The sequence below is a fragment of the Tachysurus vachellii genome, chromosome 12 (genome assembly GCF_030014155.1).
Source record: "Tachysurus vachellii isolate PV-2020 chromosome 12, HZAU_Pvac_v1, whole genome shotgun sequence".
In the NCBI taxonomy this organism is placed as follows: domain Eukaryota; kingdom Metazoa; phylum Chordata; class Actinopteri; order Siluriformes; family Bagridae; genus Tachysurus; species Tachysurus vachellii.
Genome location: NC_083471.1, coordinates 20,825,579 through 20,843,053, shown reverse-complemented (window position 1 = coordinate 20,843,053; position 17,475 = coordinate 20,825,579). Strand labels below are relative to the sequence as shown.

The following is a 17,475-nucleotide window of genomic DNA, read 5'->3' as shown; positions in this document are numbered from 1 at the left end:
TTAATTAGTTAAATTTAAAGTAGCTGTTGTACTGTTCTAGTTGAATACAAGTTAAAATGTATTTATTTACTAAAAGTATTTAGAAGTAAAGGTAAATCATTTTGTTGTTTTAAAAATATAATATAATAAATATTCAACCACATTTTTATTATAATAAATATTCAACCACATATTTATTATAATAAATATTCAACCACAAGCCATTTGCATGACTCAGTATTTAGTACTTCTAAGTGTAACTAATGGGTAAATTGTCCATGTACAAAAATGACTGACTGTGCTTTTGACTGAATGGTTTAAATGTAGAGAATAAAAATAGTTCACATGCACTGGAGCAGGACTGATTGGAATGGCATTTGGGTTTATGAGAACAAATGTTTGAGTCATGATGTTTGAAATGTTTGTTAACAAGCACTTGGAAATTTTGAATGGAAATATAAGCAGTGGAAATGTGGGTTTTGTATTGGAAATGTAATTCAGAAAGTACAGGTCACTTAAAATGAAATAAAAATGTATACTAGCAAAGTACAATAATGTAAATGTTTTAGACCTCTCTGGTACAGACCAAAGGGATTCCTAGAACCCCAGAGTGGTCTCTGTGATTTTTCGGAGGGTTTTCCCCCAAACTTTGTTACTTTGTTAGAGTGCTGGAAATCACAACCCATTATTTTCAAGGTTAGATATTGATTTTTTACTATTATTAGCCTGGTCACTTAAATTGAAGTTTCACTTAGACCTTAGTAACAATGAAACAGGTTCAATGTTATAATACTTATAAGAGTTTGGCAGTGACACGTTCATTATTGATTGAAAGCTTAATGGCTCCAATAAACTACAAGTTCACATTTAAATAATGTACATCATATTCAAATAGGGGGGCACGGTGGCTTAGTGGTTAGCACGTTTGCCTCACACCTCCAGGGTCGGGGTTCGATTCCCGCCGCCACCTTGTGTGTGTGGAGTTTGCATGTTCTCCCCGTTCCTCGGGGGTTTCCTCCGGGTACTCCGGTTTCCTCCCCTGGTCCAAAGACATGCATGGTAGGTTGATTGGCATCTCTGGAAAATTGTCCCTAGTGTGTGATTGCGTGAGTGAATGAGTGTGTGTGTGTGTGCCCTGCGATGGGTTGGCACTCCGTCCAGGGTGTATCCTGCCTTGATGCCCAATGACGCCTGAGATAGGCACAGGCTCCCTGTGACGGATAGTTCGGATAAGCGGTAGAAGATGAATGAATGAATGATATTCAAATAGTTATTTGAATATTTATAGTTATTAATAGTTATTTTTATAATTATGTTCAAAGGAGGTCTGTGAAATGTATTTTTGCTGTTAAAAGGGTCGCTGGCTCCAAAATTTGTGTTCAGAATTTTAAAGTTTCCAGTGCATTTTTTTATTTCAGATTTCAGATGTACACAAACACTTAAATTGCTGGGAAATATTTATTCTCTGGTTAAAACTATATGCTAATATTACAGACAATACACGATTTCAGGAGATACTGTAGTCCTGAGTATGTGCTGTTGCATGATCTTACCTTAACTGGGATTCTTCATCATTTCTTTCTGAAATATTTTATAATTAAATCCATCAGAACATTTGTAGTGCAGTAGTAATTTTGTTTCAGTCACTTGGAAGACCCAGAATGTGTTAGTGTAGAAATTTACTCATTAAGATAAGCACTTTAAATCATGTCCTGTTAAAAAAATCTAATTCAGCCAAATGCATATTTTAGAATTGTTGTATTAAGCTTTCTACATGGTTTTCTCTAACATGTTCCATGATGTGTCAAATTGCTATTATTTGCATGGCGCCTTAGCTTGACAAATATATGGTTCCCGTTACCCCCTAAACAGTGAAAAAAGGGGGTCCTTGCAAAGAAAAAAACAGAAGAAAGCATCCAAGGCATGCCACTTAATCTGAGTCCAGGTCTCTTCAAAGGGTTCACTTTTAGATGGCCGGTTTCCTTCATGGTTCTCAGGGATGGAGCAAAGCAAGAAAGCCCCCCCTTGGGACTGAAGGCATGCCATGTCATAACACACTCATTTTCCGCTATTTATCAGTCCCCGGGATTCTTCCTCCTCCATTTTACCATTCATTGGAATAAGGTTGTATGTGTCTGGCCCCTAAATGCGCTGGAGGATGAGATCAAAGTTTCTATTGATCAGTGAAAGAGCTGAAGGGTCTAAGGGACTTCCCTGCACTTCAGTTGCCGGAATCTCAATTTAGCTTTTAATGAGACCTCATTCATCAACACTTACCCATAGAGGAAGTGAGAGTGTAATTGACTAGTTTCTCAGATAAAAATGCATTTGTGTTTGATTTCCAACATGTAACCGAAATTAAGGAAAGGAAAATCAAAAAACATTATCAGATTAGATCAGATATTAAATCAGATTAGAAAACCTACCTTCTTTAGATGTATCTAATTAATTCTTATATAAATAGATCAAATGTAAAATCCTGAGTTATTAGTGTTGTGTTTTTTTGCCTGTATAAAATATATATTTTCTATTTAAAACAGTACACTAAAGCTTGAAACAGCTTATATAAAGAAATATACAAGATGGAACTGCAATGTATTTGTGTGATAAACAAAGATATGTGCTTTTAAAAAAAAGTACTTCACATAGTTTTCTATGATCCAGGATGGTTGGGAAGAAAAGTCTTTAATCTTTGTCTTACGTCAAATTCAGAATTTCTGCCCCACCACACTGAAACAAAGCAACCAGTTGGTAACCCATTATCCCTTAAAGAGTTAATCTACGGGTGTGCAAAAGGAGAAAAACAGAATTGCTTCCCCTCTATCTCGCGCTCTGTCGCTCTCTTTCTTTCCCCCCTCTTCCCTGTGTTGCATTTTGAAGGAGATGCGAGTTGGCAGCACGGGAGAGGATTGAAGATTAATGGTGTAAAGGGGGGCTCTGACAGCCTTTCCGCTGGTCGCTGTTCTCCTGGGTGGCCCGATTGGTCTTGGATGTCACGTTTGCTACTTAATCTTGCGTGTGTGGAACAGTCTTAAAGATGTGCTTGAAGATCTTATGGCCTTCTCACGTGTATGTAGTCCTTAACTTATATGTGAGATCCTTCAGAGGAATTTTTAAAACCTTAAAACAATATTATAGTGCTACTTCAGGTTAACTGAACTAACACACTGAAATTGCAAATGGCATTGTACGACTTGTACATTTAAATTAAAAAATAAATAATAAAACAAAATTATATATCAATTATATATAACTGTTACCGTTATGCACAAGCAATGTATAAAATGTGGTACAAAGTGATTCTTCATTTTGCAGTACAACAGAAAATGGTGAATAAAAAAAAGACCCGTCATTTTAAGATCGTACAAAAAAAGGTTCTAATTTGTCTTGGTGTATAGTTCTCTTAGGTAATTTGTAGTGGAAAAAGTTCTTAAGACTATAAAAATGACTAAAAAAGACTAAAAGAAAAGAGCCATTTACTGAAATGTACATTGGGGAACCAAAAATAGTTGTTCTATGGTATCACAGCAAAAAACATTTTGGTTTATTATATTATATTATATTATATTATATTATATTATATTATATTATATTATATTATATTATATTATATTATTAATTTAACTACATTCAATTGACTAAAATGTAAATTTAATGCGATGAACCTTTTTAGATAGTATGGCATCTCCACGCGTTGTGTCTGATTCGACTGGTTATAGCAATAGCTGCTTTTAGCAACATTCGAAATGTTTAGAATGGATTAGAACAGATTTTATTCATCGATAATGGGCATATCTTTAATTCTATAATCCTATAAAATAGGCAGAACTATAGCACAGGAACCTCTATGTATACAGAGATTTACACAAGATGTTTTGCTGAAATCATTGCTGCTCTGTGAAGCTAAATTATTCCCAGCATTTGTTTACCAGGCTCTCTGACTTACTGTTGTAAATCCACAAGAATGATCTGGAATAGAAAGAAAGTAATAACTCGGTATACTGTATCTGATTAGGTGGCTTTGAATTTATAATTGTGAGGATGTGTTTTAGCAAAGGTTGCTTTTTTCCCATTGGAATACACTGGAACTAAGAAACAAACTTCTACTCACACATAAAACTAATCTAACAATACACCTATGTTTCTTTAGTTTAGATCAGTTTTACGTTTCTGCACTCCACTGTACATCTCTGCACTTAGTTGTACATCTTTGCACTCCCAATGCCATTTTTGACATTACTTTTTATGCTGCTACAATCTGCTGCTAACTGTCCTTTATGTTTACATCTGTACCATTTTATTTGCACTTTTTTCACTACAGAACAGTGTATTGTGTGGTGCTGCATGCCGTGCTATGGTATGGTATGGTATGGTATGGTATGGTATGGTATGGTATGGTATGGTATTGTATTGTATTGTATTGTATTGTATTGTATCGTATCGTATTGGATTGGATTGTATGGTATTGTATTGTATTGTATTGTATTGTATTGTATGGTACAGTGCGCTGCGGTATGGTACGGTACAGTACGGTATTGTATTGTATTGTATTGTATTGTATTGTATTGTATTGTATTGTATGATATTTTATGGTATGGTATGGTATGGTATGGTATGGTATGGTATGGTAAGGTATGGTATAGTATTGTACAGTGTGGTATGATATTGTATTGTATTGTATTGTATTGTATTGTATTGTATTGTATTGTATTGTATTGTATCGTACGGTATGGTATGGTATGGTATGGTATGGTACAGTGTGGTATGATATTGTATTGTATTGTATTGTATTGTATGGTACAGTGCACTGCGGTATGGTACGGTACAGTACGGTATTGTATTGTACTGTATTGTATTGTATTGTATGATATTTTATGGTATGGTATGGTATGGTATGGTATGGTATGGTATGGTATGGTATGGTATGGTATAGTATTGTACAGTGTGGTATGATATTGTATTGTATTGTATTGTATTGTATTGTATTGTATTGTATTGTATTGTATTGTATTGTATTGTATCGTACGGTATGGTATGGTATGGTATGGTATGGTATGGTATGGTATGGTATGGTATGGTATGGTATGGTACAGTGTGGTATGATATTGTATTGTATTGTATTGTATCGTACGGTATGGTATGATATGGTATGGTATGGTATGGTACAGTGTGGTATGATATTGTATTGTATTGTATTGTATTGTATTGTATTGTATTGTATCATATGGTATGGTATGGTATGGTATGGTATGGTATGGTATGGTATGGTATGGTATTGTATTGTATTGTATTGTATGGTATTATATTGTATGGTAATGTATTGTATTGTATTGTTTTGTATTGTATTGTATTGTACAGTATGGTATGGTATGGTATGGTATGGTATGGTATGGTATGGTATGGTATTGTATTGTATTGTATTATAAACATTTGTCTGTATTGCAGTGTCTTCTGTCTTGCACAGTTTGCACATGTTTGCACACATGCACTTTATGTAGTATTGCACTTTGTTCTGTGTTGTGTCAAACATTGTTTGATTTCACTGTGTTCTGCACCAGCTGTATATGGTTGAAATGATAAAAGCTTCTTGACTTGACTTGGCTTCAGTTGCAAGATTTGTGTGAGATACTTTATAGCTGAATTAATATTACATAACATGTGGTTTTCGTTGTTTCAGATTTGTTTTATCAAATACGTCTGATTTTTCACATCCTTCATTGATTAAAAGGAACAGATCCACAACGCAATCACAAAGTGGCAAGCTGATTGAAGATTCTTGATCATGTCATGGGTCTGAATTTGGGTTGATAGTGAAGCAGTTAGCATTGATGGTACAGTAGGTTTGATTCTAAGCTAAAGTCACTGTCTCCATGATCTCTCTGTGTGAGTTCTGAGTTTCTTTCTCTGTCTGAGTTTCTTTCAGGTTCTACAGCTTTGAAAATTAGGTGAACTGGTGACTATTATTGAATGAGTGTGTGCATGTGGTGAATTGGATCCATGATAATCCTGACGATTTCATTTTTCCCATTGATCATAGTAACTGCTTCAAATGTTGCAGATGCACTATGAAATTATCAGTAAATATATATCATTTTGTTCAATTTATCCATTTGAGCCTGTGGTGTTCAGTCTTTTTTAATGGTTGTGACAAATTGTGTAAATTGTAATAACAGTAAAATAAATCAGAGCCAAAAAAAAATTATGCTTTACAAAACATGCTGTTTTTCAATTTGGCACTCTGCAGCTTGTTCCACCAAAACAGTGAATGTGAACTGCTTCCTGCTTTGACCTTTGTAAGGTTTATCCCTAATCCTCACCCTATTAAGCCCCCTTTCTGTCTGTCACGCTAAGTCTGTTCTCTAGCCACAGTTGTCTCATGTCTGAGATTGTAAATGGTCACTGTACCCCTGCTCTTGCCAGAAATAAAAACAACTCCCCGTAAGAATCTCATCTAATCTACAGTACACTCAAGTCATATTTGTGAGAATGTCTCTCACATAATTTGTCTTTTTCATAATATTTCTAATGAAGATGCTTCTCTGGATGACTCAGTTCAATTGGTTTAGTTCATTACAAGTTACATGAAACCATTTTGGTTCGATGGGGTCAGAACCCCATTTTGTATTTTTTAACAAAGGTACAGGTGTTTCCTGTCCTGAGAGACTTTCAGTGTTTACCAGACAGTGAGGATGAAAAAGTTCTCTGCCATCTGCTACATTTGTATTCGTGAGCAACAAGCTCCCCACACAGTGTTGTAAGCGAGGCTTCTTTCTGTATAAACTGTTTGGATTTAATGAAATAATCCACCTACAGATCTTGGAACAGAGCCCTAGCAGACCTCAAACAAATAATTTTAGAAGGGTAATCAAATATTTACAACACTATTGCAGCTGATTAATTAAGTGTCCTGTAGCATGGTCCACATTTTCTATAGCTAGGTGCTTTGTTTGATTCCCCACTCGGGGAAATAACTAATCTTAATCATGAGCGTATTTATATCTGTAGGTACAGTATAAGCTTATTTTAAAATACTTGTTTAGTATAATCATATATATATATATGTATAACATGTATCTATATATATATATCTTTAACATGTTACATATATATATATATATATATATATATATAGATAGATAGATATATATATGTGTGTGTGTGTGTGTGTGTGTGTGTGTGTGTGTGTGTGTGTGTGTGTGTGTGGTTAATTACTTTCTGTAAAATATATGAACAGATAAGTCTGTTGTTCAGATTAAGTTGGTTTATATTGGTGCAAAAGAGCTCACTATTGTCACTTTTTTCATAACTTGACGTTACATCTAAGTTTAATGTTTTTGTATTTTTTCCAAGGTAAAATGTCAAAGTATGTTACACCTAAGAATATGATGTTCTTTACAAGGAACAGTTATCATAGTTAGCATAATGTAATTGCTCATAGTGTTATGAAGTACTTTGGAGGGGGAAATGGTGAAAAGAGCACAAAGTAGTGACAGTAATTCATATTAGTAGTACTCACTAAAACAATGTACAATTTCAGAACCAGGGCGCTGTCCACTAGAGTTTTGAGATTATATTCTACACCTAATTGGACACAATTCTGAATAATTTATCTTGGCACATTGATTAATTCCATACAATGTGGCCAACAATTTGGCAAATAGCATATGTACATAAAAAGTAGCATATGTGTTACAATGTTAAAGCATTAAAAGAAAGGGGCAGCTTGGTGGACTTGGGATTCAAACGAATGACGTTCCAATCAGCGGTCCAACACCTTAACCACTGAACTACCACATCCCTGCATACATTATATCATACATCATTATTACACCATAATGTAGTTTTGCATAAATTCTCTTATATGCAGTTTTATAAGGATGTCATCTGATAGTTTTATTTTTCAAATATTTTACAGCATCTGCTGCAGATATTCTGTAAACCTCTGCTCTCATTTATTTAACACAGTAGTATATGTATTGTATGGTATGGTATGGTATGGTATGGTATTGTATTGTATTGTATTGTACGGTGCGGTGCGGTGCGGTGCGGTACGGTACAATATCCTTTAACATGTTACTTTTGTTTTTTAAAAATGTAGATTTGCTTCATGTATGTGGTTTATGTATGTTTATGGACGTTGTTTTGAAAAATTTGGAAACAAATTCATGTTCATCTACATTATACAGAAATATATCCTTGGAAGAAAATTTAACATTTTATTTTCTATTTTTTATATGGTCATATTTAAGATTACTTTTGTTGGTTAATATCAGGTTTTCACTTTTAACTATACTTTTTTCTTTATATTTGCTGGTATATCACTTTTACATTATTATTTTATTTTAATTACTGTACTTTTAACACATTTTTGTGATACTGATTCTATGAAGTTTTTATGTTCTGTTTTATTTGAACTACATTTTTAGGGATTTTTTTTTCATTTACATTATTTTTATACTTTATCATATATAAAATTTTCTTGTTTCTTTACTTTTCTACTTCACTCTGCACATTGAGCTCCATTTTAAATGTATAAAAGGTGTTCATTTTTTTTTTTTTTTTAAAGTTTGTTACTATTGTGATACAGTCAGTATTTCTGGAAAAATGTATTTCTGGAAAACACTGAAGAGGTCCTCTTATTACAACAGTTAAAAACCGTGTGACATTTGTTCTTCTCATTAGTGTTCAACTCAAAAGTCACTTCACATAAACTGTTATTGCTGCACCCTTAAACAAGGATTTTAGGAAAAAGAATGGAAAGTGTAAAATATGTACACACAGCAAAGTAGATAGAGGTCACACTTTATATGAGGAAACAATACAGTCTGATCCTTAAGTTAGTGTTAATTTGTGTGCTGATTCAAACACTTGAAGTCGTTTGGAAAATATGACAGAAAGCTCTGTACAATATTTTCCACAGTGTCTGGACATAAGCTTAGAGCAAAGTCATTTGAGCATCTTTCAGCATGCTTTAGTGATATAAATGGCAGTAATGACCACTAATGGACAGTTTTTTTCAACAGACCTCACACTCACACCCTTTTGACTGATAGCTTTCTGTGACGGCAGGAGGCAAAGATCGGTTTTTGGTAGGTGACACGGGAAGATCAGTTCTCTCGGGACAAATGCCTGCCACATATTTTCCTTTGGCAAACAAAGAGAGTGAGTGATGTTTGCTCGAAATAAGAAGTCAAATCTCTTGTGTTTTGATGAGGAGGCCACCTGGGATGCACATCTCCATCATCATGTCGCATGTTGAGGGGGAAAAGAGAGACAGGAAGAGAGACTGAAAATCTACAAAGCAGCCGCAGAATCAGACACAAACTTCTGCAACCAGATGCATGAGTGTGCAGAAAATATTAAACATTCTAATTCAAATTGTATTGGTCACATACACAATCACACATGGTATGACATGCAATATTAGTAAAATATATATTCATATTGAACAGGGTCAGAAGGTAAATTTTAAGAAATGAAACAGAAAACAATATAAGACAATTAAATAAAATGAAGTAGAATAAGATAGGATAGCAATGAAATAGCTGTGCAAAGTAGATAATCCAATGAATTGCAAATGAAAAAAGTGGCATTAGCTGTTAAATTAAAAACACAAAATATATTAAGTACACAAAAAATGCAGTGTATGAAATGATAGATTTACTTATAAAATATGGTGGTTTGAATATGACTGTAATATGAATAAAGTGAAGCAAATCTGATGTTTACAGATAACTAGATTTAAGTATTATAAATTCGCAACTATTATCAACACTATGTATCAACATTTACTGTAGCTTTGACCTTGTGCTGATGCAGTGTAAAACTGATAACCTCCATCAATTCAGCTATGCGATTTACCTTATTGATTGTTAGTTTCTGTGATTGACATCGTTCAGGTCATGTATGTTACCATTTTATAGTCTTGAGTCATTGGGCCTAGTAGGGCATAAGGTGTTGTGTTGTCAGTATGAGAGCCATACTGTAGATGCTGCGAGCAACAAATGTTAACATTGTGTTACCTACAGTTTAATATATTGGTGCCTAACATTCACATTGCACCTTATCAGTGATTTTTCCTGCAGCAGATACCTCCCAAATGTTGTTTGGTTTACCCAGAGGGGGGTGCCATGCTGAGGAACCCTGGCATGCTTAGGAAAACGGTTTTAAATGAACCCCGGTCACATGTAAATAAACCCCCCCATGCAACAAAAATATGTGAACACAAACAACGGCTTGGCTTTTGTTCTAAAACATCTTGTCAAGATCAGCTCGATGAGAAGGTCTTGATTGCTTATTATTAATCCTGTGATTCAAAGGATACTCACTGTATAAAGGATCAGAAACTCAACAAGCATCTTAGGAAACTGTAAACAGAAAAAGATGGAAAAGAACAGAATCTCACTCCAAAAAAAAAGGAAGAGGTTCACAAGGACCAGATGGATGTCAGGGGAACATCTGTTGCATTTCCACAGGGGTGAGTCCCATCAACAGGTTGTGAAAGCTGGGGATTACAGCACTGATAGAAGGAGGGAGAGCAAAAACATCCACTATTTCTTTTGCCATTTTTGTTTTTTTTGTAAACAAAGAATGATTCCCTCAAGACTCATGCATTACCATTTCAGATAGCCTCATTTGGGAGGGGGTAACCTTGCCTTTGGGTAAACACAACTGGGAAAAGAGCCCAAGTCTTTAAATTGGCATCAAAGAGAAATGCCTATCCCTTAAATCCAAAGGTCCTAATGAGAGAAAAATCACCGCGCTGGTGCTGCTGAATTCAAATGCAAAGTGACTTCTAAAAATAAGTTCTGTCTAGACAAAGCTGGTGCCAGCGATAAAATGAAATGCAAATACAGTTAAGCAAGTGGTGCTCATCATGAAGGGTGTTTTAATGATAATCCCCAGTGTAGATAATAACACTGAATAGATCTTTTACACATGATCTCACCCAAAAATTAGATGTCTTAAGTTATTAAGTTTTTAAGTTATTAAGTTTTCAACATTAAATATTAATTATATATTTACAAAAAATATGTGAAAAGTCACTACAAATTGGTGAAAAATCAGATGTAGCATCGTTGGGTTTGGTGTTATATTAATGAATTCTTTAAAGTCCTATTATCTTTGCTTTAATGATTTTCAGAATATATGGACATATAGTATCAGTAAATTCTGCTGTTTACCCCACAATTTTTTTATTTTATTTTATTTTTTTATGAAATCTGTATATATAGCTACAGTTCATAATGTTAAAAAAAGGAAATACGGATTCTTGTAAGAAAATAAAATGATGGTGGAAGGGTCACACGATTTTGTTTACATGATCACACTGTGCCTCACCAGGGAAGAGAAGGGCCCTCGTGTGTTCTCTCCAGCAGGTTGAGGCTGTCTCGATGCACCTCCTCCGCTTTGAGGGTGGGCTATTTCGGCGTGACCAAAGGGAAGCAGACCGAAAGAGAGAGCGAGAGAGAAAGGGGCACAGGTCTTTCTCAGGCAGCAGACTGGAGAGGCGCGTCAGCCACAGACGTAGGGGAGGGCGGAAAACTGGATCAAAGAGTCGCTAGGGCAACCTGTGTGACACACATTGTATTAAAGCAACATGGGCAGTTTGAAAAGGGAGGGAAAGAAGAAGAAAAAAAGATGCAGTGAAGGTAGTGTAGATCAGGAGGTTAGGTTCTTATCTATGCAGGTCCGTGCAATTTGGGTTCAGTCAGTTTAGTTGGAAAGGTGTTGAGAAGCATAGACTTTCACAGGGAACATAGCTTTGAAGATTATTTTCAAAAGTTATTATTAAATGTAAGATTATTATTGATGACTAAAGGTTACAGTATAAGAAGGAAATCAGTAGTGACTGCTGTAGAGTTTTGAAATAGTTTTCATTAGACTTTTTCTTTCTAATTAACATGAGAAAAGCAAAGCATTTGCAAAATATATTTATGTAAATATTGAAATGGTGTTTTTCCTGAAACAAATAAATCTGACAAACAAAATCACACAAAACTAAAAAGGCATTCATTAAAACGAAGTGATGTGGTGTGATTGTTTATCAGTAAAACATATTTAATCAATTGTTTATTCAGGGTAAAATAAGAAACTGTTAAAAGTGCAGTGTGCAACATGTCTGTGCTCATATGAAGACCCACAGGTTTGAACAGCTCTGATGCACAACATTAAAAAGGTCTTATGAGACACCTGTGAGACATAAAATATCACACATTTGAGAGAGACAGTAATCTAAATTTACAGAGAGTAATTTGGATAATACTGTTGGGAAGCATCGGGTAAGGGTGCTCAAAAAGTGGAGGGCCAGAAAACGAGGTGGCAGACAGGGAGGGGTCCACATAGACAGTTGGAAGGCATTAGACTAGTGGACAGGGACTTGTCAAATGCAGCTGTTGTAGCCACTGATTGATAGAGTTTGTATTCCAGACCAAACCTGAAACAGCCCAAGCATTCCCTAGTAAAGGGGTATATCATCTTTGGAAACAGTAAAATTAACAGTATCACCAAATGTGCCTGTATATAAGCATCTTAAGAGAAGAGAAGATTATAGTTATATAAAAGAGGATATTATAATTATATACATACATATGAATACTAATGAAGAACACAAAACCAACATTAATGCACTTGGACATACAATTAAAAAAAAATGTACTTTTAAACAACAAAAAATGTTACAGAGTGGTAACAGTAGTAAATTGCAAGTTGTACCTTGAAGCTTTACAATAAAAGATAGTTTACGCTACACATGCTTATTTACCTACTAATCAGATAAAAATATTTCTTGGCTATTGACAAAAAATCTCTTTAATACTCCATTTTTTCTATTACAAAAAACATCTGATCCACGGCCACAAGTTTGTGATGACTCGTGTGGCTGGTGTTTAAGGGTCCGTGTCCTGTCTTTTCTGTTCAGAGATTAAGAACAACATCTTTTGAAGGTGAGGTAAAAAAATAAACACCCCTGCATTTCCTTCAGATAAACAACACTCCCACAGATACACAAATTCATTGTTTTGTCTATCTGGACAAATGTTTCGGGGTTTTTTTGGTTTTTGTTTTTCTTCTTTGAACTTTTGTCCTCAATCATATCCTGATGCTTTGCAGCTCCTTTTCTTCCAAAAAGCTGATGAACTGACTGAAGCTCACCCTCACAGCCTCCATGTTGTTTATTGAGCTTCCCTCAAGGATCCATCTCTTCCCTCTTGCCAGTGGCTCCAATTCAAAATACGTCTTTATCTGGAAGAAATTAGATACACTCATTCAGTCATGGCTATGTTTTAATAATGGCATGTAGCTTAAGTCTGGTCTGTCAAAAATAGCATCAACCAAAGCATTATCTCTATGACAATTTATTTGGGGACATGTTTGGTCTTGCTCAGTATGCCATGTCTGGCAGCCTTAGGAAAATATATTTTCCAGGAGAATTGAAATGAAAATGACAGAGCCTGAAAAATTCTAACTGTGGAATGGAAAAGTGGTGATTCTATTACAGATCCTCAATTAGTTTGTGTGTGTGTGTGTGTGCGTGTGTGTGTGTGTGTGTGTGTGTGTGTGTGTGTGTGTGTGTGTGTGTGTGTTCTATAGATACTCTTCACTTCAAGAGAAAGTGGAAAAAATAGCCATTCAGAAACCATTAAGAAAAAACTATATACAACTATAATGCCAAGGTTACAGACCTCTTGTTTGCAAAGAAATTAACCCATTTGGTTAATATGGTGACATATGATTCTAAGGATCTTGTGTAAGGACGGTATTTTATACATAATTTACTTTTACATGTCAACACTTCATTACACTGAGAATAAACCAAAACCATCTGTTATACAGAACATTTTCAATTACACAAAGATATTTTGGTCCACTGCTCCAAAGAATGTGCAAGAGCCATCTGATTATTTAACAATAAGAATCCACTGGGAGTCTTCAATCACTTTACAGATTATAAATATTATAAATGCCACTAAATGGCTTATGAAAAGAAATAACATTTCCAAACCATTTCTAGTGATAGCAATTTAACATATGATATGAAATGACATAATTATTGGGATAGGCTGAAGATCCAACATGACCCTGACCAAGATAAAGCACCTACTAAAATTGACTGACTGACTGACTGACTGACTGAATGAATGAATGAATGAATGAATGAACGAATGATGTGACATGAGGTAAAACCACATTTATAAAATTTGCACATAAAATCTGATGAATCTTATCAGTTACGGACCTTAAAAAGTAGCATCAGATATTAAATACAAATTTACATTAAGTAAAGTTGATAACCGGATAAAACGGTTGTTCATAGATAAGGGCAAGGAAGTCTAACAGATGGGTCTCATTGTTTATCACATTGTAAGAGCCATATATAGATTATCATGGTTTAATTTAAAATGAATTATTGTCATTGAGTCATTGATTTTATCAGTCCTAATGGACCTAATTATCAGTTCATTCTTTAGACCTTCTATTGAGTAATCACAAGTTATAAGTAATCATAAACACACAATGGTAGTGTGTATATAAAAATATAAAAAAAATAAAACTGCATGTGCTATATAAATTTTCTTCTTCTGTATTTTCTAGTTATGGAAGCTACTGTACGTTCCATACAGGGAATTTGTCTGCCTCATCCATGATAGCCAACTGCAACAAGTCAGAAGATTGCGTCTCATCTTTCTTCTTGGAGAGTCTTTATGGCACATTGAGCTGTGGCTTGATCGTAGTGTAACATAAGTTTAATGACAGATTAAGTCACTTCAGCGGGCATGAGCCCTGGGGCCTAGCTGACCCAAACAGTGTTAACAAATCCATCCTGGTAATAGGAGCCGCCTCAGTCCAACACTGAGGCACTTCATCTGGTCTTTCTGACAGTCTGTTGCAGGCTGACTTGTGGGGGATACATCATTTTCAAACCAATGTTCCCTCCCTGCACAAATGTAAACATTGTAGAATGGGTGTACAAAATACAACAATGAATTTCTTACATTAGAAATTGTGCATTTGTCTAGATTTGGAAAAGAAAAATGATATTAAGTGTCTTGTGAATGATGTTCTGCACTTTAACAGCTTCATCTAGTATAGATGTAACTGATGTCCTTCAAAGTGGACACATGCTTTGAAGCATATGTGTATGTGTAGGAGATGTGAAGACTAGACAGTTTAAAGAAACAACCCGGAAACATCCACTTTATCTAAGCATAGATGCCTTGTTATAATCAGCCAGCTGACGAAGATGGATGCTGCAGCTGATGCAAGGTGAGAGGCATTTCTAAGGTATTACCAATTTAACCAATTGTCTACAAAGACATAGCAAAGATACTGAATATGTCCAGCTGCTCTTTGACATGTATACACTGTTATCGCATCTCATGGTCTACGATGTGAGACTTGCAGGATCACCATGTATCAACAGAATAAATTTCAAACCTCACAGAATCCATCCTGTTTACCTGACTTGCTAAAGTTTTCTTAAGTGAGCTGAAAACAATGCTTCAAATACAAGTAAATAACATAATTTTTAACACCATTTTAAACACTTATTACTTATAATAACATATTTGAACATAAACTTTCGTGCATCATCTGTAACATAGTCCATCAGGCCTGGTATGGGATGGTCATTGCATGAGTCAAATGAAGCAAGATGGCCAGTTGCCAGCAACTGCACTACAATCGCAGCAGAGCCATCTGGCGAAGAGAGCTACAGTAAATCCTAATTGACCTACTGATCCTGAACTCACGCAAACTGTGAATTGCATGCACACCATTACAGCATATTAACCACTGAACACTTGACTGCAGGAATATACGTTTTGTCAAATTCCACTCATGAGAAGGATAAACTCTTGGGTGCAACTGTGAAATTCTACACAAGTTAGAAGACCTAGTTACCTGTCTAGACAAACAGCCAGGTTTCATGTTGTAGAACATGTCAGACTTAAGTGAGCAATACTGGGTTCATATTACTGTTTTTGAGTATAATGAAAGCTTGCGTGACCGCACTGGGTTAATATCATTGCCAGATGCAAAATAAAAATACATTTCTGATTCACATTGAAACCAAACCCTTATTACTATTATTATTTTCTTGCTAATCCTGTAGTAAAAGACTCTATCAAAATTAAAGGATTAAATACATAATATGAACATTAATTAACCTCATTAAAAATCATATTTTTATCAAAATCACATTTGCAGCAGTGCTTCTTAGATATGGACGTTGTTTTCAAACACCTTTTCAAAATGTTCTAGTAATGGTTGTATGTGCATCCACACATCAGCCTCTGCACTTGCTATTGGACACATGCAAGTCCACTGGCAAAAAGCACTTTCTGTGTAAAAGAGTCCATGCTCAGGTATCAGAGACAATCAATTAGTAAAGCTGACAAGCTACACCCTAAAGATATCAGTGACCTGTGAAATGGCATGCACTGTAAAAGAATGTGAATCAATAACACCAGATGCACTTATCATGAAACTGAGATGGTCTTGTTCACTTCCACTATGCCTAAAGTGTCTCTTTTCATGTGTTAAGAAGTAGTCTGTATTTTAAACCACATACCTTAAAGAAAAGAAAAATGATCAGAAATGTAGCCTATATACCACCAGGACAGAGAGTTGTGGACTGACTTGAGCAGCCTCTTTTTACCTGGTACCTGAGTACAAAAAGCATGTGGCATTAATACAGCTCAAGTTAAATAGCAGAAAATGAAGCAGTAAGTTAGAAACTGGAAAAAAAAAGATAGAGTAAAGAGAGAATCTAGAAATTCCTGCATCCTCAGGTAGGTTCCTAATATCCCTACGAGGAGAACAAGCAGTCATTGCCAAGATCAATAAACCCCTGTGCTGTGCTGGAGACTTGCCAACGTCTTGGTGGGCAGTGAATGAAGACTTTAGTTTGAAGATTTATCCTAGCTAAAGATTTACTGTCCTCATTGCTCTGATGGTAGACTAAGAAATGGTTCAAAGAGATCTGTCTCACCACTCACTTTCAGCTCAAAGCTGGCTGACCAGTGCCAGATCAGAACCAACCTCCAGGGCACCATAAATCTAATTCAGGAGGCACAGGGATGCTCATAGAGGCCCTTCCAAGTCTTCAGAACAATGCTATTGCACTTAAGGTCTACGGACTGTGATAATGTACTTTCCATATTGGCAGGGGCTTCAAATGTGCATAAAAGATGTCCTGAAGATATTCCCATTTGGACAGTGAGGATTTTGACCTCTCTTTCTTTATTTTTTACAATCCCTAAGGTTTTCATTTATCATTTCTCTCTCTTTTGACAAGATCAAATGACTTGAAAAGCCACTGACTGCTAACAGGTTTTGCTGGCTCTTTAATTACAGCTGAAGTCACACTATAAGCATGGTTGAAAGAATAGAGCAAAAAAATTAAGAGTGTGTCAGGTAGTGCGACCTTGCCAGGAAAAGATGAGCACACAAGAACACTCTGTATTAGTCCTTGAAACCAAACAGAAAAAACCACTA

The 17,475-nt window shown here is 35.3% G+C and overlaps 1 protein-coding gene across 1 annotated transcript in view; it reads right to left on the bottom strand.

Moving 5' to 3' along the window:
- Window positions 1-12,003: 12,003 nt before the first annotated feature.
- Window positions 12,004-17,475, bottom strand: part of arl15a (ADP-ribosylation factor-like 15a) — a 67,123-nt gene continuing 61,651 nt past the window's right edge. The window contains exon 5 of the mRNA XM_060882840.1: window positions 12,004-13,221. Coding sequence (XP_060738823.1) covers window positions 13,069-13,221 — 153 coding nt within the window. The 3' untranslated portion in view covers window positions 12,004-13,068. The remainder of the gene's footprint in view (window positions 13,222-17,475) is intronic.